The sequence below is a fragment of the Liolophura sinensis genome, chromosome 8 (genome assembly GCF_032854445.1).
Source record: "Liolophura sinensis isolate JHLJ2023 chromosome 8, CUHK_Ljap_v2, whole genome shotgun sequence".
In the NCBI taxonomy this organism is placed as follows: Eukaryota; Metazoa; Mollusca; class Polyplacophora; order Chitonida; family Chitonidae; genus Liolophura; species Liolophura sinensis.
The window spans coordinates 39,102,001-39,123,414 of NC_088302.1; the positions used below are offsets into that span (position 1 = coordinate 39,102,001).

The 21,414-nt window shown below is 39.5% G+C and overlaps 1 protein-coding gene across 1 annotated transcript; it reads right to left on the reverse strand.

Annotated features, from left to right (window-relative positions):
* Positions 1-19,832, reverse strand: LOC135473501 (ganglioside GM2 activator-like). The gene is made up of 5 exons (XM_064753351.1): positions 19,721-19,832; positions 11,686-11,890; positions 10,763-10,937; positions 2,362-2,466; positions 1-1,806 (listed from the first exon to the last, which is right to left on the reverse strand). The coding sequence occupies exons 1-5, from the start codon at positions 19,830-19,832 to the stop codon at positions 1,693-1,695; spliced, it is 711 nt and encodes a 236-aa protein (XP_064609421.1). The 3' UTR covers positions 1-1,692.
* Between the last annotated feature and the right edge of the window lie 1,582 nt (positions 19,833-21,414).

The following is a 21,414-nucleotide window of genomic DNA, read 5'->3' on the forward strand; positions in this document are numbered from 1 at the left end:
TATTTCTTCAAGTGTAGAATCTACACACTTTATCGCTAGGATGGCGCCGTGCGATGCTTCCGCACTGGGCAATTAATTGTCATTTGCACCAGTGATATCGTTATTCTACTTCGCAAAGGAAGACACGTCGCCAGACGCCAGAACGAAGGCATACTACTCAATGAACGATCGTAGTGGTAAAACGCGGAGTCGTCTTGTATATGGCTAAGAAAAGAGAATCATTACAAGAATGAACAACGCATTAAACAGACTTCACAAGAGTTGTTGTGTTTGGGAAAAATTACAACAATTCCATTCAGCAAACTGGTCCTGTATAGATAGTATACGTGGCGGGAAAAGACATTTGCGTTCTCACTGGGAACACAATTGCTTGGTTGTATCACTTAACGTTGTCTGACAACTATCACGCCTCGGTTTCGATCCAGAATTTCCGTCCCGTGTCTGGCTTTGGTTGCCAAAGGTTGGTTATTTGGCAAACATTGGTTTGACAACTTTACTTATACAAATGACCATCCCATCTTGTCGTATTGCACGTGCATAGAGACCAGTTCGTATAAGTTTGATCGCATCTTTTGCTAACAATGGCTGAGTGACGATTTTCCCATCTGTGTTGAACGTTGCCTTCATTCCTTCGACTGCAGACAATCCAATGTCTCCTCCATCGTTTTTCAAACATTGTCTGACAACCTTCCAATCATGTTGCGTACGTTTCATTGTCTGAGGAGAAATCAAGGTCTTCTTTGCAAAGATAGTTTGACAGATTGCCATTCATCTCTGACTATACGTTAACTGAGGACAATCAATATCCTGTTTGTATACGCCTGATTTTCACTGAAACCATTTGAATATGGCGACAGCCAAGATCGTAGATGTATGTACATTCCCCATTGTATGTATGCTGGTGGTTTAACGTTGTAGTCAACAAGTTTTCGGTCATGTGACGATTCCCCAATGTGAATTGAATGGTAACTACATAAGTGGTGTTAGAGGCTCAGCTTCACAAACTCAGTTTAACTTAAATAATTACTTAGCCCAGGAAATACGCGGCAATTATCTAGTTACAAAGTTCATATCCTGTGTCTGTCTTCTCGGTATAGAGTATAGCGCATGATAAGTATCTCGCAGAGAAATAAATAAAACATCAACAACCAAAGATTGCGTTTCTCAATAAATTACAGCACATATAGCAAATGGTAGCAGAATAATACAAGGAAAGGCCAAACATCAACAATATCAATCAACAGAAAGTGGAAGTGCATGAACTACATCAAGCCGGATAAGCGAAAACAAATAAGTACCCGTCTCCTCTCCCCTCCCTTTCAGGGTGGGGATTACATGAGGTCAGAGCGTCTTAAGTCCCATCCTTCGTCTGAACAATATTGTTGTTCGCATTCGGCCTCAGTGCATTAAAACAAGCATCAGTTTCACCCTCCGCGTCCCAATTACCACACTCCCATCCAAATATGGAAATGCACAGAAAATACAACTCCATAATCCGTGGAGTAATAACGACAATACGTAATACTTATCTGAACTAATATAGAATAGTAACATTTACATCGCACATTTTCTCTTCTTTCCACTCAAAATAATGTTCATTCTGTTTTCTTGGAATTCTCTCTTCCTGACCCGTACATTAAGGAGACGTCAGAAGTGACGTCATCGGACACGTTTATCTTATTTTTCCCGCCTTCAAATTTTAAAGAACCAGCCTCGATGTCGTCTTTTCATTGTGAATCTCAGTTCGAGACAGCCAAGTTCTTTGCCTCCATCGCTTAACACCCTGGCTCGTATTTCGTATTCCCCCTGAAACAAAACAAAGAAAAGTCAATTTAAAAGTCAATTATTTACTAGTATTCAAAATAAAAAATGCATTGAGATTCTCCTTGTTGCGTTGGTTTTTATTATGATAGGGTTGTCCATGACTATCAGTTAAGGGTTTGGACAGTTAAGACACTCAAGAACCATAACTCTGTAAGACAAGATCGTGTGTGGATGCTCCACATACAGCACACGTGGCTTAAAACGCACTGCTTCAAAATCTGTTCTCTAAGTGTTAATTAATATTAATTAAATAACATTTAGTCTCTCTTTTGATCGATCAAGATGAGATAGCTCGACAGTGACACTTGATTTGATTTTTGAAAAATGGGAAGTCATTCGTGGATATGGTATATCATTTTGTTCTTACAATACGATTGGGTTGAACAAACCAAGAGTTCGGGAACTTTCTCAAAGTATTGAAGTCAAACCGACGTGTTCTACAGTATTACGCATCATCTTCCCAAAAATCGACTCTAGTCTATACAGCTTCAAGAGTAATTTAAAAGGGAGGGGGGCGATTAATGCAATGAAACTAACCTTAAACTTTTTACAGGCTTTGGCTACTTTTGGGTCGTCGCATGTGAAACAACTTTTTGGTTCCTTCAAATTTGCAGAATTGCTCGAGCATGGTTCTTGATTTGTCTACAACATCAGAACAAAGGACTTCCTGATATCAGAGACATAAAGTACAAAGATAACTAATGGCAAACCAAACCTGATGCAAAACTGGTGCTTGGAACAAAGCAGTTGACGTTATTTGATTCCACGTTCTATTTTGTGACGGTTCTGCATTCATTTTTGTGTGTTGTGGAGATCTGTATAGATAGTCTGGACATAATAAAACATAACAATGTACAACATGTAAAAAGTGGTCAATTCAACTGGATTGGACGCATGCCTGAAATGTGGTTTCAAACCCAGCCTGGAACAGAGAATTTGTAGATTACCCCTGTTGTGGTGTCTTCGTAACAATAAACGACTGACCATGTTATATCGAAAGTTTCTTGAAGACCACTTGTCATGTGGGAAAGTCATTCAGCTGGTTGCCAAAGGTATGTTGTTTATTCCGCGCACTCCGCTTTCCCCAACCCAAAAACCTGACCGCCATCTTCTAAATGACACCTTCTTAAGGGCGGCTTTAAACAACAATCAAATAAATAAATTAATTAATTAAAAGTTAATTACACGTTTTATATTTCGATTGACTTGGTCACGTGTACGCTGAATGAAGGGCAAGGAATAAAGCAGAAAGAACACAACAAATCCAAAAATATCAGTCACATATGTCAACATCATCCATGATTCTGTTCTCCGCACGACAACCAGTATACAAGTATACCTTTATGTAGTTGGTCAGCTCAATCAAATCTATGCATCGAAACAGACATTCGTATACCAGCCGTCAACCAAGATGGACGTTATTTGCAATCAATAATCGCAAAACGACTTTTAACACAAACTAGCAAAGAGCTAAGAAAGTATATAAAGTACGGAATCATGCAAAGAACAGCAGTCAACAATTTTCGATGCTGTTGGAAAGCATTTAGTATGTTCTGCGCGGATGAATGAAATCGGAATTAAAATCATGTACTATGCTAGTATATAAGTTGTCAATACTGGCATTTGTACTCCAGCACGGAATACCGACAAAGGAACAACAATACGGATTATCCGTTAACATGTATGACGTGAACAAGCTATAGGTGTACAGGTAAATTGCACGCATCGACTTCTCATGCAGCCGTCTGTTTGAGGCACTATCAGATGTACGGAAGGCCGGAGTTGCCAATCCTCCACCCCCATCATTCTTCCACAGGCCTTCCTTATGTGATCCAGCAATTAACCAGCCGCCTGTTTGGGTCGATCCTGCAATACTGAAGACGTCGGGTGGGGTGGAGAGGAGAGGAAGGAACTTGGCTGTAAGTAAGAAGCCTGTCATACAACGTCAACAAGCCTTGCTAAATGAGCCATATTTATGTCTTTCTGTTTGATGCCGAGGGCAGAATCGGCGCTGGTGGTCCGATTATTTGGCATGTGCCGGCTATTTATCAGAAATTAAGGGGTGCTGTAGTTCACTCCATCTGCCCCCTGGCGGCAACCTAATCCGCCTCGGCATGTTTCCTTTCCAAACGCGTGTAGTATGTTATAGTCAGACGGCTCTATCGAACTGACAGCTGTCGTGCACGGAAGATCATAAACCACCCACCGGCCCTTACCCCTGGCCAACAATCCTTGTTGTGATCGAGGAGCTTAGGTGTGCCGAAAACCCTTATCACCAATTAAAACGTTAAAAGAGGGAAACTAAGTTGTTGGAAACTTATGTCACATCGCTTCCTTGAACAGTAAAAGAGAATACAAAAGTGTCGGAAAGTTGTATTTCATCGCTTCCTTGGCCAGTAAAGGGGAAATCAAAGGTGTCGGAAACTTTTGTCTTTATCACTTCCTAGAACAGTAAATGGGAATACACAGGTGTGGGAGACTTATGTCTCATCGCTTCCTTGAACCGTAAAGAGGAATACAAAGGTGACGGAAACTTTTGTCTTATTGCTCACTTGTGCAGTAAAGAGGAATATAAAGGTGTCGGAAACTTTTGTCACCTCTTTGAACACAACGGGAGAATACAAAGCTTTGCATTATCAACAAAGATTAACTGAAAACAGTTGTATGGGCAACTCCAAAGTGTGGGGGGACTTCGTTCAACTTTCTGAAAGCTAACGGGAGTACCAAAAGTGGGAAACTTTGGTATTGTCAGCACTTTGAGTGCTAAATCGCAATGCAAAGGTGAGGAAAACGTTCATACATTCACCTCCTTGAACTCTACAGGTGAATACAAAAGTGTGGACAATTTTTGTTCTTTCACCTCTTAGAACGCTTAAGGTGAATGCCAAGCTTTGCATCATGGCATCTTTGAACGTTTAAGGGGAACACAAAAGTTTGGAAAACTTTCACCTCTTTCAGCGCTGCAGATCAATACAATGTTGTGAGGAAGTTCCCTATTGTGACCTCTTTGGGAAATTAACGCTATAGGTGAATACAAAGGTGTGGGAAACATTTGTATTTTCACCTCTTTTAGCACCTTACTCTGTTGAAGGCGATAGATTGTCGCCGCAACGTCAGTAAATAATATACATTGTCCAGTAGAACAGTTTTATAATGTTGTCTTTTATATTTACGCTGTCATCTCTTAGAACTTAGAAACACTAAGGAATACAAAGCTTTGTATTATGACCTCTTTGAAAACAAAGGTGTGGGATCAGAGAGGTGACTTCGTATTTTCACCCTTCTGAACGCTAAAACGGAATGCAAAGGTGTGGGAAACTGATGTAATGTCACCGGGGTACGCAATAAGCCTTTTGTGGACTGTTCACAGGGCATCGTTACAATAAACGGATTCATTTATCTGATTGTTGTTGAACACCACACTCAAGAATTTTTCATTTTTTTTGGAATGGCAAACAGTTTTATAGATGTAGAAAATTGTCTGAGATATACCACAGACCTTCAGCAAGTTACTGACAAACTTTTTCACATGCGACGTACAGATATGCACATCATATTGGTGAAAGACAAGTAATCTTCACTGGTTGGATTTATTATATTAAACTTTGCGGTCATTTGTCTTTTGAATAATAATAACTGAGTTATATAGGTAATAGTAACTGAGTTATATAGGTAACAGTAACTGAGCTATATAAGTAATAGTAACTGTTTTATATAAGTAATAGTAACTGAGTTATTTATGTAATAGTAACTCAGTTATATATGTAATAGTAACTTAGTTACATAGGTAAAAAATCAATGTATCCTCCAGAATATAATAATAAAAGTGTGAGAAAATGTGTGACGTTTTACAAAATGGAAAATACGCAATTTTATTTGATCTGATAGTTCATCTCCATGTAAAAAAGTAACTTAAAACAGCTGGACGAATCTGAATGCACGAAATACCCTGTCGTAACATTCCTACTGCGTCTTATTCTAACTATACTAGTACAGTAAAAGGAGGATTTGATCGATAACTCTTGGTGTTGACCGATAACCTGATAAATCGGCTGACTGATTTATTACTAGGCCTTAAGGTGTGTCACCTCAGCTAGTTTGTGTTAGTTTGACAGCCGATAATAATTAACGTCAGGGATAGACTATATACAGGAATGGAAATCACAAGAACGGCGCCTGACCGTGGTCCTCTAGGGTCAGACGCTGTTAACGGACCACTGACCACATGGTCTCGTGGCTGGCCCCGGGGGGTCCTGGGGCGAATAGTTTATTACTGTATCAAGTCTCCTGTAAAAACAGCCGCTTAATGTACAAGAGGGGTGGTCGCCTGTGTAGGCTGTAGCTCTCAACCTGCCAAATACATCCTTGGGACGTTCTCTATTTCATTGGACAAAAATAACATTTCGTACACAAGAAACACAACCCACTTAACGCCCGGCATATAACTGTTAAAAAGAGACCGACGTGCACTTAAAGCGAGGTATATGATATTAAATTTTATTGAAACTGAACATGAAGTGTTAAGATGTTAATCTACTCGAAAGCTGTTGAGGCGAATAGATGAGGATGGATTTCCCAGAGGCACTAACTTGTGTCCCACACAGTTTGTTCAGGCGTAAACCTATATACAATTGGTTCAGTAAACAGGAATTAATCATTAACTTTGATGAAGATTTGTCCCCACACCGTAGATTATATATCCTTTCAATTAATCAACATATTGCATCAGAATTCAGCGCAGTTTTATTTCTGTCTTAGAAACAAAAAAGTAGACCAGAGGCTAAGAGCCTGAAACGTTTCTTTCAGCTTTCACTCAAAAATTTTTTACCCTCCAAAGTAAAACCCTGCATGGATAATTCCGATTAAAACGTTTTAACTCTAACCTTTTTCTTTCACAAATGAGTGCTGGCCCACGCTGTCTCATTCTAGTAAGTAACAATGTTGTTCGCCCCTCAATCCGACAGGTCAATGACCGATGATGTTGAAGGATTAAACATTGCGCCTTAAAGGATTCGTGAAACGTAATTTTGAATTGGTGATTATAAATGTGCATTTTTAAGCTACCGAAATGAAAAAAAAAATTGAACGCAGTTATTTGTCATTTCAGAAAGTTTGCCAAGTATCTAGCTTTACAGTTTCCTCCACGACTTTCCGGTTTCTCCTACGACTTTCCGGTTTCTTCCAACTATAAACCTGACCTTCGACCTTCGTGTTTATGACACCTTCGCTTTCTTAAAGGAAGTCCACTGCCTAAATCTAGCCTGGCATGATTATGACTTAATTTCCCCTTTGATTTGTTACTACTTGCTATTGCATGATGGTTTGTAACCGTAATTACTTGGGAAGTTGGTCTCAGTTCGTGGAATAGGACGGATGTAACACTCAGAGTGTTATTCCTGTTGTTTTTTAGATATGCCAGGATGACAAATATAAAACGCGGTAAGACTGATTTACGTACGCAGCAACACCTTGTTGATGGGACACTGGAAACAAGTATCCCAGTACATCGTGTACCAAGTATCCAGAGACGCACAGAAATGCAAAGCGGGCGTCAGTTTTCTACAACTGACTTTGGTTGCAATAGCCAAACTCAGTAGATCAAAAGGGCTGGCCGAAAACACTACTCCAAAGCAGAAACCCTCGTCAAACACGTCTTTCAAAAAATCGTCATCAAAACAAATTTAATGCGGATAAAGATGGTAAATAGTTACAATCTGATAATAATAAATTAATGTCGAATCCGTAATTAAATACCCCCCGAAGTCAAAATTCACGGAGAAAACGTGGGTAGTGTTTCTGGTGTGAAAAAACGATGGACGTAAAGTCATACCACACACGGACTCCGGTGTGTAAGGGTTTCAATCATCCCTCCGCAAACAAACTCTCCGGCTGATGCGTTTTATTGTTGATCTACCGTAGCAGCCGTCACCGAGATCTAAAGACGAGTTGCGTCTTAAGTCAGGAAGGATCAAACCTTGTGTGTATTTATACGCCTAAGCGTTGATCTGGCCGATTTTCCTTGATCTGCGCGGCGCAAGCTGAGCCGGTCAGTAACCGACTTTATTTGAGGAGGAACCGCCATTGATGTTGTCATGCCTGGTAGGAACCGGACAGCGTTTATCTCCTCGGTATTAACTTCGACGGTATATCAAAAGCTCTCTACTCTATGATCATGGTCAATCAACACGCCATGATACCCTCTCAAAAAATCGCTAACAGTAATTCTAACCTATGAGAGCGACCTACATCTACGGCAGGATCGCGAACGGGGTGACCCCTAGAATGTATAACTTGACTACTGTCTAAATGGTTTTATAAGGAGTTGTTAACCCGTTTTATTATATCAGATCAAATCAGCATCATGGTTTACCTAATGTTTTAGCAGGACCAGTGCATCAGAAATTTGAGCTAAGCGGTCTAATTTCCGTGGAAACTAGATTTAATGTTGAATTTCATCTGGTAAGTACAAAACTTACCACAACATGCTCCACTTTCTTATATAATTTTTGTCAGTGGCTGCTCAACTGCAAATGTTCAGCTGTTGAACTGAAATGTTCATCTGCTAAATTCCAATGTTCACCTTATTAACTGCATGTTCAGCTGTTGAACAGAAATGTTCATCTGATAAATTCCAACATTCAGTTCATTAAGACCATGTTTAGCTGTTAAACTGAAATGTTCATCTGAAAAATACCAATGTTCAGCTTATTAACAGTATGTTCAGCTGTTAAACTGAAATGTTCATCTGAAAAATACCAATGTTCAGCTTATTAACAGTATGTTCAGCTGTTGAACTGAAATGTTCATCTGATAAATTCCAATGTTCAGCTTATTAACCGTATGTTCAGCTGTTGAACTGAAATGTTCATCTGCTAAATTCCAATGTCCAGCTTACTAACTGCATGTTCAGCCATTGAACTGAAATGTTCATTTGCTAAATTACAATGCCCAGCTTATTAACTGCATGTTCATCTGCTAAACTGAAACTGAAATATTCATCTGCTAAATTCCAATGTTCAGCTCATTAAGAACATGTTCAGCTGTTGAACTGAAATGTTCATCAGCTATATTCCAGTGTTCAGCTTATTAACTGCATGTTCAGATGTTGAACTGAAATGTTCATCTGATAAATACCAATGTTCAGCTCATAAACTGCATGTACAGCTGTTGAAATGAAATGCTTAGCTGCTAAACTGCAATGTTCAGGCGTCGAGCTGCAATGTTCAGCTGCCGTGTTCAGTTGTACCGCTGTTGGGAGATATTCTTCGATGTACATGCCAGTGTATAGTCTTTCCAATCGTTCTCAGTGCCACACATCCTCAGGCATGAGTTTGATACATCATTCGCAGCCATTGTTTCCTGTACAATGGCCACCTGGCAAGCCTGTTTCGGGTGGTCTAGTCGCCATATGCAGCGCCAGACCTGTTAGGTGTCAGGAGCTGCCAAAGCGTATGCTCCAGGTGCCCTGATGCGGCCTATGAGGTTTTGGCCCAATGGCAGATGTTTTAAAACAAATATCAGTCTACATGCACATGTATCATATTCAGGTAAAGTTCATGAGATTCGAGATAATTCGTTCAATAATTGTAAGTTTCTCACAACGGTCTCATTGCACGATAATGCTTAAATGGGATTATACAAACACTCTCGCTTCCTTTCGCAACTATTCCAATGTACATAATTTTAATTTCAACAATAAGGTAAATCTTTACTTGGATTCCAGGCCATTGTCTAAATCCTTTGCGTTACGTGGAAAATGTTTTTCAGATACTAGGCATTACGGGGCGGTTAAAATAACAATAACGATATCTATACAATTTTCGCTCCAACTTCAAATAATGCTTGAATTTGAATTTTTTTCCGTTTACGGTGGTAATTAAAATGTTTTCAAATGCATGTAGACAGTCCAAGAAAAATTATGCATCATTCTAAGATGATACCTCTCTTAAACGTGTCAATTTATCGCTTGGGGCTGAGAGTGAGAATCTTTCGCTCTGCATGAAAAGAGCATCCATATCCCAGAGCCAACATATGACCCGTCTGATTGCCTGCAACCTGCTCTATATTTGTTTGTGCCTCCAGCTCACAGAAACCACCTGTTTGGGTGAGGAGGGGAGGGTACAGGTTTATCATTCCACTAATACCAGCGCACTGATGTTTGCAATACATGCCAGTAGCATGAGTAGAGGAAGCACTTTCTCGTGGACTTTACGCGCCACCTGCCGGCGCGGTTCTAGTCTGTATAACCTAAAGCCGAAAAGAGGCCACATTATAGAACAAACCGCCCTCTCGATCCTCTCTCTCTCTATACACTTAGATACCCCCATCGAACAAGCTATACAATATACCTATAAAGTGCCTGTCAAAACTGACACGTTGTATAATGCTTTTGTTGAGGTTTCAATGCCACTTAAGACAGCTTTTTCCAAGGATGTGTCAAGTAACGTTTATGACATCCGGGTTTTTAATGGTTGCCATTTGTTGGCGTATAGGCGGTTGAATGTGCAGACTGCCACAAACTACACTTCAGGAATAAATCATTTGAATTACGACCCATAAAATGTATCGCAATATTGTTTTTATCTTTAAAGAAGCACTTGCGTAAATTCGCTAGTTGGAAAACATATGGTTGGCACTAAACCTTTTCCAACGTTGGCCAGTCAATATTAGCACTAGTCTTAGTATTAGCTCAACATGGACGCGTAGGGTAATTGAAAAACTATATTGTCTGATATTGGAATAAGCTATCCTGCATACCAACTTCTTTCTCCTCCGTATCCCAGTACAGGTACTTAAATTTAGCAGTATGAATTTAAAAGTTGAAATGTGATAAGGATTTTTTTTATATTTTAAATAACAATTTAAGTATTCATGAAGTGAAATGCTGATGTATATGTACATGGACATAAGCTAAATTTCATTGGCTGAATAAACTCACGTGAATAAACATGGCGGCGAAGCCAACAACTTTGGGTAAGTTGATAGCCAGGTTTCTGACGCTGTATTTGCCCTCCCGAAAAGGGCAATGGCAGGGTATACGCTGCTTGACGAGTACCCGGGGGCAGCCGTACGCTTCAAACCGCTCCAGATATTGGCAGATGTTTTCATATGTACTGAAACACATTCAGGAGATAATGTAGAGACAATACACCAGGAAAAGAACAATTTTTAATAATTAAATTAAAAAAGGAAACCGATTCCAAGGGAACAATCTTTGATCGAAAGAAAACGGAAAATGACTTCGGAATGCTTACTTATAGCCCAGGTGTGTACCTTCCTTGGTTATCTTCATGATACGAATCATAAGAATAATTTTTTAATAATTATATTGACAAAGGGTGCCGATTCCATAAAAAAAAAATTAAAATACTAACATCTGGTTTTATCACAACAGTTGGTGGTCTGGCATAGATTTAAGTTTTAAATTGCAGTAGTTCAAATTTTGAAACAGCTTTGTGAAATCGGCTTAATGCAACCTTACCAGAAAATGCTTGTATATAGGTATTTTTTTGTGGTTGTATTTCAATCCAAAAGTCTAACGCATAATTTTGTCCGTGTTTTAGGTGCCCAAAACAGAAATACAAGATCCAAAGGACAGTTGACGATGACAAATTAATGTACTTCCAAAATACTTCCAGATTCAGACGTACATATTTGTAACGAAAAAACTGAAAAGATGGACACTGCTTTGTATGTATACTTCATAGTTTCCTGAAAGCACATTTCACTTTAATACACCTGACGAGGCTGATATCTACTCAGCGGAAAGCTTGCATGTGATATACCTATTCCTAGGTTAGTCCCTGAAAAATGCTTACCGTCGTTGCTTATTTTCAGTTAATCTTTAAGACAATGACTCACCATGAACCAACTTTGCCATTGATACAAGGAATGATAAATGGAAACCCGAAAATATATTTTCTGACGCTGAGGTCGACGTTGATGCGGCGTGGCAGGGCGTGGGTAATGTTCCCCTTAAGGTTAACGTGCAATGTGCCAGGGATAACGATAGGCATGGGGTGGGCATCAACGTGGTGGAAGTGAAGCGGTCGGGAGGGATCGACACCTGAAAACAAAGAACAGACCAATGGGAATACCTGCAATTTTATTCTTCAGTATACCGCTAAACATTAGAATACATATAACGTTTGGATGAATGGCAACACTTTAACGTCACATATTTTTCATCAAAAACCAGCGTGCATATTCATTGATCATTTGAGAACAGGCCCGAATACTAGAGAGAAGGTTTCATTGTAAACCCTGTATAAATCCAGTAATAGTGATGGAAAAATAGTGAAACAAAATAAAATGCTGAAGTATTGATTCAAAATGAAGTTATCAATTCTCGGAAATACACTCGGAAAGAATCATCTTGACTCTTAGAGTAGATAACGTATGCATGAAATGCAAATTTTTAACGTTACAGCAAATTTTACCGGAAACCTGCATGCTGATTCACTGATCATTTTTCACACGACTATATAGTGGTAGCCCCAGTCCGTGAGAGAAAGCTTCATACTGATTCCATCAACGGGATAATGTGGAAATAACTACCGAAACATTGAGTCAAGATGAAGCCTTCATTATATTGGAACGGATAACGTGTGACTCATTATTTTAAGGATCCATAAGTTTTTACCTGCTATACAACGGTAATAGCTAGGTATATTTAACCGTTATAAAAGACCGGCGGTATTCATTTAAAGCAGGATCTCTCCATCTGACAGTTGATACGTGACTTGTCAACATTGATACGTGACTTGTCAACATTGATACGTGACTTGTCAACATGTCACTGTTGGAGGTTTTAATCATTATACCAATATTCCACACATATAAACTAGTAAGCTAAAGAAAAACGGCGTAAAATAATTTTAAAAAAAAAAAGAACTGGGTGAGATGTTCCGCTGTTTCCTGCGGATAAAGACAAACATGCGGGTGAGATTCCGGCTAATCACACACTGTGCTTTCCTCACCTCTACACGAAGGGGAGTGTGAGGGAGAAAAAAAAACGCTCCACGGCTATAAACCATATGTCAGGCAATTATTAACAGTGATTTGTTGCAATAAATCCCGTTAGGAGCTTACTTATTAACACACCTTGCTCCAGTTATCTGTCATCAGCGGACAGTCAGTTGGGTGAATCGTCGTCATTAGCGGCGGGAGAATACCACCTACAGCTTCTCGGTGCAGGATTACTTGTCTACGTTACGCGGAGATTGGATTATATACATATAAAGGAAGTGATTAAAATCGATAGCCGTCGACCTATACCCTTGCAGTCCCCACCCCCTAGTTCAATCCCCCAACGCATCTCGAAACTATCTTCTCTTCTTCTGAAGAATGGTTGTTGATCCTTTAAAGCGCTTTTCGTACACGTTATATATTGTTTGTTTTTCACGTGTCAAACTGTGATATTATTGAAGTACTCAACTTTGCTCAAGGTTCTTCACCTAACAGTTGTTTATATATATTGAGCATCACAGCCTGAGATATTATTACCACACAAAAAGGTGCAAGCAGTGCACGACTTAAAGCTACTTATGTATTTGGTATAGGACAGCATTTCTTGAGACATTATTGCCGCACAGACATTTGCAGGTTATTCACGGCTGAAAGCCACTGATGTATTTTTATAGCTTTTATTTTATCTAAAATTGAGATATTATTACTGTACAGAAATTTGGAAATGGTTCATTGTTTTGAAGCTTTCCACGTATTTTGTACAGTAAAAATTATCAGATCTCAAATAAAAGTATTTTTACTACATATTTTATAAGTATTAGCTAAATTTACTAATGGTTTATTAACAATATTTAGTTCATCAGATACAACAGAAGACGAAAGAAAATCTTGCATTCCTTCAGGGTGGTTTACTGATATTTTAGTCGACCCGTCACAAACGGACACATCACAGGTCATTTCTTGGGACTCAAAATTACAAATAAACATACTGAATGCTATTTCCTTCTTTTCAGTAAAAAAAATGTAAATGAACACATCACATGCCGTTCCTAAAATATACTCCAAAATTAGACACTAAAATCACATCACCCGACCACAAAATCAAAAATAAACACATCAAATGGTCAGTGTTTAGTGTTTAGCAAATTACCAAGAATGCTTCTCAAGCTGGGTCACAGAAATAAATATTTTGATGAAACTTTGCAACGTCGGGTACATAAATTGTTCCCTTGAATTTCCAAATGTCTTAAAAAGAAACCCTGTGAAACACTGAAAACTGACAGTGGCGACACAGTTCTGTAGTCATGTGCACATACACTGCTTGAGTTTACAAAGATAACGTGGCCATGAAAAGAACCACCCGAATGACTGCCACAGTTCAGGAACAACCGTAAACATTACGCCAAGTCGAGAAGACCACGGATAGGCCGCCATCTTGCGCACGGCATACTTGTGGGGCCATCTTTTTCTCATTAACGTCATGTCAAGTTTGGTCATCGCCTATCCGCGCTTTCAGTCACCGGATCAATTAGTAACTGGAGGTTTCCTCTTGGAAACATCGCGATATGATGTGGCAGAAGTGGGATTTGACAACAATGTCACAACCTTTGAGAAGCCGGAATCGCGCAGCTGTCACGGCCTCACCGGAAGTTGTGCGCAACTACTGGTTACCTTAGTCCCGCCAGCTCTGACTGGGAGGCGATAGTTATCGGGTAAGAGCCGTCACAAGCCTCTGATGTATGGCGGTTTTATCAGACCGGCTGTTAGACGGGTCTGATAGCGCATTGTTACCCCTACTCACCACACTCAGCGCCGAGTCTGGCCTCATCGCTCATGTCATTTCACTGACGACTTCATTTAACTTCCATCGTATCAAGAAACGTAACACCACACAAACGACACCAATTTACGAGGCTGTGCCCCTGGTATATACATCTACCAAATGTAGGCTACCAATAACATATGTGCGTTTTCTTGGCAAACGAACTGAAGGTTAAACGGTTTAAAATATAAAACAGGCTCTTGAATATGTGATGAAAGTTTGCCTCTTTCTGATATTAATTTATTTTGTGCATGGACACCTATACCGAAAACTCCTAACCTTTCACTATTTAATAGTGAATATAAAATAGTGAACCTTTAATATTTGCACGGGGTATTATGAACTTTTTCCAATTTCTTCTCTACTTACCCTAAAAAAATCTTCCGTTAAATCGGTTGCCTGACTAATGACGACTTATGTTTGTCTCGATTAATCCGTTTCTGAGTATGGATTAATTTGCTGTCAGGGACTGATTAATGCGTTAGGTGGACGAAAATGCAATTTTGAGGGTAGTTCCATGGCAAGTTCGAGATGTTATTACCCGACATAAAGCTATGCATTATTTAGTGACAAAAATGAGTTAACTAGCCATTTGTGATCTGTTTGGAGAAGTAAATGTAATTAAATTTCGAAGAAAATCACGTCGATCACATGAGTACATAGACCTATACGTTATGTACATGTATACTACAAACGCAAACTGGGAAACATATCCATAAATAGTCAGTACATAGTTCGACACTCGATACATAGACAGGTGTCCGTGTGACACTCGATACATAGATAGGCGTCCGTGTGACACTCGATACATGGATAGGTGTCCATGTGACACTCATCCATGCACTCAATCTTTAATTATCATTCTGCAAGTACGAAAAAATTGCCAAAAAACTGAGGTTTAATTTTCAATTTTTGATTTATCTATATCCGAGAGGAAAATTCCTAATTGACATTCAGTTCAAAACAAAAAATTGAACATAAATTTTCATTTTTCAATTTTTCGATATGAAAAATAATGAGTTAGTATTCAGATAGGAGCTTGTACTGAGGAGAATTCCACAAAGCCCTTTCTGACATATTAAAATCTGGAATAGACTTTTATAGCTTATTTTTGAACGCTATAAATAAAAACTTTGACCATCTCATCAATGTTATCTTAAGAAATCTCAGAAATCTCAGAACGAACGACTAAACATTGTGACGACATTTAAAATCTCAGGGGAAATTAAAAATGGCTTTGTTAAATCTTCTCCAGCAGTGGAGAGACACCAGTATTGTGAATATACTTCAAATAGCAGACAGCTTTACGTCTGAATTAGTAGAGAGGCGCGAATACTTGCAATAGCGCGCGACTAGGTATACAAAAGCCTACATATCTAAAACAGTACAGCTATGCGTCCTTACGTATAGACCTAAGGCTCAGGATGGCGTCTTGTGTGGCCAGCTCTGTTAGCCGCTAAATTGACTGACACCTGTGACACAGGCAGCGTGTAAACGCTCAATAGGTAATCAATAACGGGTATTGCTGGATCTTTATTTGGCACCTGGACCAACTCTGAACCCATCCATCAAGCACACATAGCTATACAGAGAGGATACGGCTGTTCCTCACCTTTCCTCCGAGTATGCGTTCTACACGCTACCCCCCACTCCCCCAACATACCGACTCAACCAAAACAGGTTCATACTTCTTTGGAAGACAAAATGGGGGTTGACAGAAACACTTTACTTAATGACCGTTCATTTTTTCCACCGCCACTTATAAGAAGAACGATAGGAAGAGGTGATAATGCGCCATAAACATGCATGTGTCAACAACAAGCCTTAGAAAACGCTCACAAAAAATGTAGCTTAACAATTAGGATTTTGTCGACAGGAAATATGTCGACTAGATAATCTGTAAGCGAGTCTGTTATTTATTTATGTAGGATTTAACACGTATTTAAGAATATTCCAATGTAATGTATACAATAACTGACAGGTTTGTGCATTTGTCGAGGAAACCAAATACTGTTCAGAGAAACCACTCCAGAGAAATCACTGCTCGCTGCCGATAATTGTTCGCTGCATAAGCTGCTAACATAATCTTATATGGCAAATTAAGTATAATTAAACCTTAGATCATCGACATGAAGGAATGCCTCGACATCTCCCATTCAGTTTTCTCATGAGCCCTATTAACTAATCTCTCATTACCTTTTTATACATTTCATTACGTCTGTATTAAGTGTATCGCATATTTGCTCATTAAACATTTCAGTACATCTATATCACATATTTGTTCGTCTTTGTGGAACTGTGTATTTTCTTTCATTAGGTATTTATTCATTGTTCGTAGCTGTAAAACAGTAAGTTTCATAATACATTGAATGATGTTATACAGGATTACATAAAGTTACACAATTAAAACCGGAAATAAAATATGTTTCAAAAAGACTGAAGTCTCCTCCATCATATACTGTGAAGAATACAACCTAACACATGACAAATCACAAAACTAGGCCTGCCGTAGAGTACAGTTTTTTCTTGACAAACTTCTTAGGAAAGTGATTAACACGAAGAGCTTTTTATTTTTCTCTTTTTTCTTTTCCATGATAGAAGGTTTTTCCTTGATAATAATTTCCTGTTTGCGAAATCCGTTGACAATTTTTACCGTAGGTGCAGTTTGGCATTTATTCATGTTGAATTGTTTAGTTGGATCCACTTTTGATGCTGTGGCTGTAATGGTATTGTAAACAAAACTTTTATCCAGGGTCTCTATAACTATAAAAGAATCTTTTGATATTGTCGATAAAATAGTGTATACCCATAAATAAGACAAGTTCTGAAAAAAAATAAAAAATTAACTTTTAACGTAATTTTTTGTTTATTAATTTGACTAGCTCATGCGAAACTTGTCGCCTGGTTTAAAATATATGAACATATGAGTATTACACGAATGTGTGGAAACTAAAAGTTTTTTTGTTTTTTTTGGCAACTCTGAAGAGGAATTAGGCTGGTATCTACGATCACGGTGTACACAGTTAGTGTAGCTCTAACGGCCGAGTCTGGACGGGCACCTGTCATTGAGAACTATTACGTGGTAGGTTTGCCAGTCTTGTAGGCTCAGTCGAACGGTAATACCCGGGTATGAGGAATGGAAGGGGCACATGGCTCCTATTAACAAAGTAAACAGCCTTGTTTGTTGAACACGTACACCATCACGCTGTGAAGTCTAACACTTGACAGAACCGGAGTGCTAGACGTAATTCAGTCCGTATTCCGGAGCAATTGCACATGTGGATTTTACATGTAACCCCGACCTCCTCCATTCGCGTAATAAACCACGTCTCACGCGAGGAAAATGTTCCCTTACCGCCATACTTTGAAAGGTAAATATTTGCCGACACGTGAGCCAAAACTCAATATACTATATGATAACCTATTCAGGGCAAACGTTCAACTGCTCATTAATTTTATAGTTTCTCCTTGCATACTCCCTATATATTCATCTTTATTGATGCCCAGCTCTAGTACGTCCGCGCGTTTATCCCACATAGATGTTTCAACACAGTTTTTATTCCTATAACTTATACGTACCCCAATATTCACTCACATCAGCTACTTTTATTTCATCAGTTACTTCTATATTCCTTCCTTTTATCTTTGTATCATGTAATGTAATCCAATTCCTCTTTACCCTATTTATCTCCATCCAGTTCCTTCAATAAACCTTGCTGGGTATACACCCAGTTTTTCCCGGTCAACATAAACAAACTACTCACTGCGGGCGTGTTTTTGAAAACCAGTATGCCTTGTTTCTCCTAATCTCCTATGTGTGCATATCATGTATGCACCCACACATTTTTTCCCACCATTTACATACCGTATATAGGCCTAACGTCCCCAAGTTCACCAACAAACTAACCCATTTCGACTTTAATACACACAAGCAGGTATGAACAGGCTAACTATACTTTGTCAATTAAGCAAAAGCTTCAAACACCTATCCATTCACGACAAAAAAATAATAAATGCTCGATTCAACGTCTGTTTGAAATGTTCAGGGTTATTAAAACGCGGAACCTTTAAATCAATTTGTATGCCCAATTGTCCCTATCCATATATAACAGTTTGGCATGAGTGTTTCATCTTCACCTCCCTTTCACCTACAGTCTCTTTATGGGTGTGTAGTTTTTCGTTCCGGCACTCCAGTGGATAATACGTTGCTGTATACAAATGCGAGACGTCTTAATGTCGAAAGTGGCCTATCCAGTGGCACTTCGATCAACTTACCCTTTGGCTCTTACAATTTCCATCACTCAGAACCAGAGAAAAATCGACTAAGAAAAACATGTTTTTTCTTTCAGTGCACTTATCAATTCTTTAATCTCTGGCGTTTTCAGCCCTTTAGAGCCTTTTGTCAGCTACACTAGATCAATGTCGGTTGATTAAATACATGTCCGATTGCAGCCGTACCTCACTCACATAATGTTTATGAAAGCATGCCTAGCTCAATGCACCATTCACTCTCCAGTGAAACTCATCTGTTCTGATCGTATCGGTGCGCACCGAGCGACCCCTGCAAAATCTCATCAGGGTGCCATATCAGTGCTATACCAAGCCACGGCCCCATATTCACTCTTAGCAAACCCATCTGGTCAGTAAAAGGCTGCAAGCGGCGCGTGATCTCGAGCAACATCCAAATACATCATCAATACTGGTAAACGAATATTTGTGGTCCCTTCCGGTTTAAAATGCTATGATATATCAAATCATATTATCATCACATATTTAAATTATTTTAATTCCAATTACTAATTAGTGAATTCAAAATAGCAATAATTTAAAACATATTTATCATTTTAATCGTGTTTTACGCTCGGAAAAACATTACTATTTTCATTTTTTTTATCGCGAATTTGAAATTGCTCTATAGAATAAAGCATTCGTTCGTCCATACTGACATTTAGAAGCTGAAAAACAAACAGTGAAAATACGATCTTGTGCTAGCGAAAGTATTTTTGTTGTAAAACTCGAGTCTTCATGCCAAGAAACACAGATCTTGCAAAGCACTTCTGATCACAAAAATGCTGACGAACACAGAGGAAAACAAACAATATTTACCACAGTCTTTGAATTTAAGTGAAGCTTTGTGCCTTCTTTTGCGGGATTCACTCGTTACCACCAGAACTGCCACCAATAACCAGATTGGCGCCAGAAGAGATTTGGTCCTCATTGTAGTCAGTCGTTGAAAGGTCTGTCCGCCAAAATGGTATATGTCAAGATTCCTGATAATCAAGGTGAGCTGACTGGTCAGCGACGAGTCCGGCAGCGCCTATTATGGCAGGGATATTCTAGAAAAGGGCCAATTGGTAACCACTGACCGCCGAGCGGTAATTTCGCCGTGCTTCTTCGGTTGATGAAGTGTCCACACAGGTGGTAGGTATCGGCAAAGGTATGACACCAACAACCTCACTATACCTGAAACCAAAGTACGATTCCACTTCTATCTCATTTTGGTTTATATGTGTTTGTGGTTTTATACGCAACTACGGAAGTCATATCTCCATCGCACCTTTCCACTTGTGCAAATATTTACTACACAAGATGGGTCGGGCTGGTTGTGGACCGCACACGTTGTGATTACTGAAACGTCATCGGAATAGACCATCCCCCCCTCTCTGGGCGAACCGTCCACGGGCGGAAACTCGCTCCTTGGCCCCCGGGAGCCCGCCCTTTTACCAGCGCGACGGGTCGGCTGCTGATCAGGAAAAGCACCGGACACGCCGACCGGAAAAAAATCTCCACGCACGGGCAAAAATATTAGAACTCCCACCCTCAGTTTTCGTCAGCCGTGTAGCAAAATGTCCCATCAATGTCGAAGCTGGTAATAAACCCTCTACCTGGTACAACGGGACCGTGTCTGTAAGGGCCCAAGGTGTTTGGGGATGGTTTTAAGCCTACTTAAATGTACGCCCGCCCTGGTTTGAAACCATGAATGAATTGAAACTGATCTTCTTTATTGTCCAATAGGCAGCCTGCTATTAGCGGTGAGTGAAAGCCACTGGAGTCAGCGAGCGAGTGTATCTTAGCCTAGTAGCGGCCGCGCGGTAGGGCTAACACTTAGCAGACCACACAAGACGTCGCTCGACTCACTGCCTCGTATAATGGACTGAGGAGCGAGAGATGAGAAAGTCGGTGATTTAGCCCTGTGTTCTCTCTAACATAACACAGACCCTCACCGGCAATCAGACCTGACTCGTCCCTTCGCCGACCAGATCAGATCTTCGACTTCAAACGCGGCCGGTATTCAGTTGGACTATTCTTTTTGCGATGCTCCTAACTGGGACATTGGTTTGTTAACATTTGCGAGTCACTCATGCGGCAAAGGTGGAATGTTGCCATTCAGATAATATATCAGACCCCTCCCACTCGTAACGTAGCATTCTCCAAACGGTCTTATGATCGGTTTTGATAAGGGCTGTTGTTTTCCTTCCTCACTGAACAACCATGCAGTGGTCATCAAAAGTATACTCTGTCTAAATCTGATACGCGACAGCATGCGCGTATATCGTGTCAATGAAGGATTATAACAAGAGATTACCTGATACAACAGTTGAAATTACCGGACAAGAGTCATTGATGTAGTCGCACGAAAATGTAACGTAATTTATTATTTAAAAAAAAAAGTAAAATGGGTCTGATGATTTTGACATTAAGGTTTGTATCAAAATACAATTAAAAGTCAAGCCAATGTAAAGGAGTATTTCGTCTTCCTGCTTTGTACGAAAATTATATAATTTGACTTAATTCTTTGA

Bases quoted from the DNA above. Each gene is read 5' to 3' on its own strand.
- LOC135473501 (XM_064753351.1), bottom strand. From the start codon at position 19,832: ATGAGGACCAAATCTCTTCTGGCGCCAATCTGGTTATTGGTGGCAGTT. The intron at 11,891-19,720 runs GTAAATATTGTT...CTTTGTTTTCAG, and splicing joins ACTTAAATTCAAAGACTGTG to GTGTCGATCCCTCCCGACCG. The intron at 10,938-11,685 runs GTGAGTCATTGT...AATGTGTTTCAG, and splicing joins AATGGCAAAGTTGGTTCATG to TACATATGAAAACATCTGCC.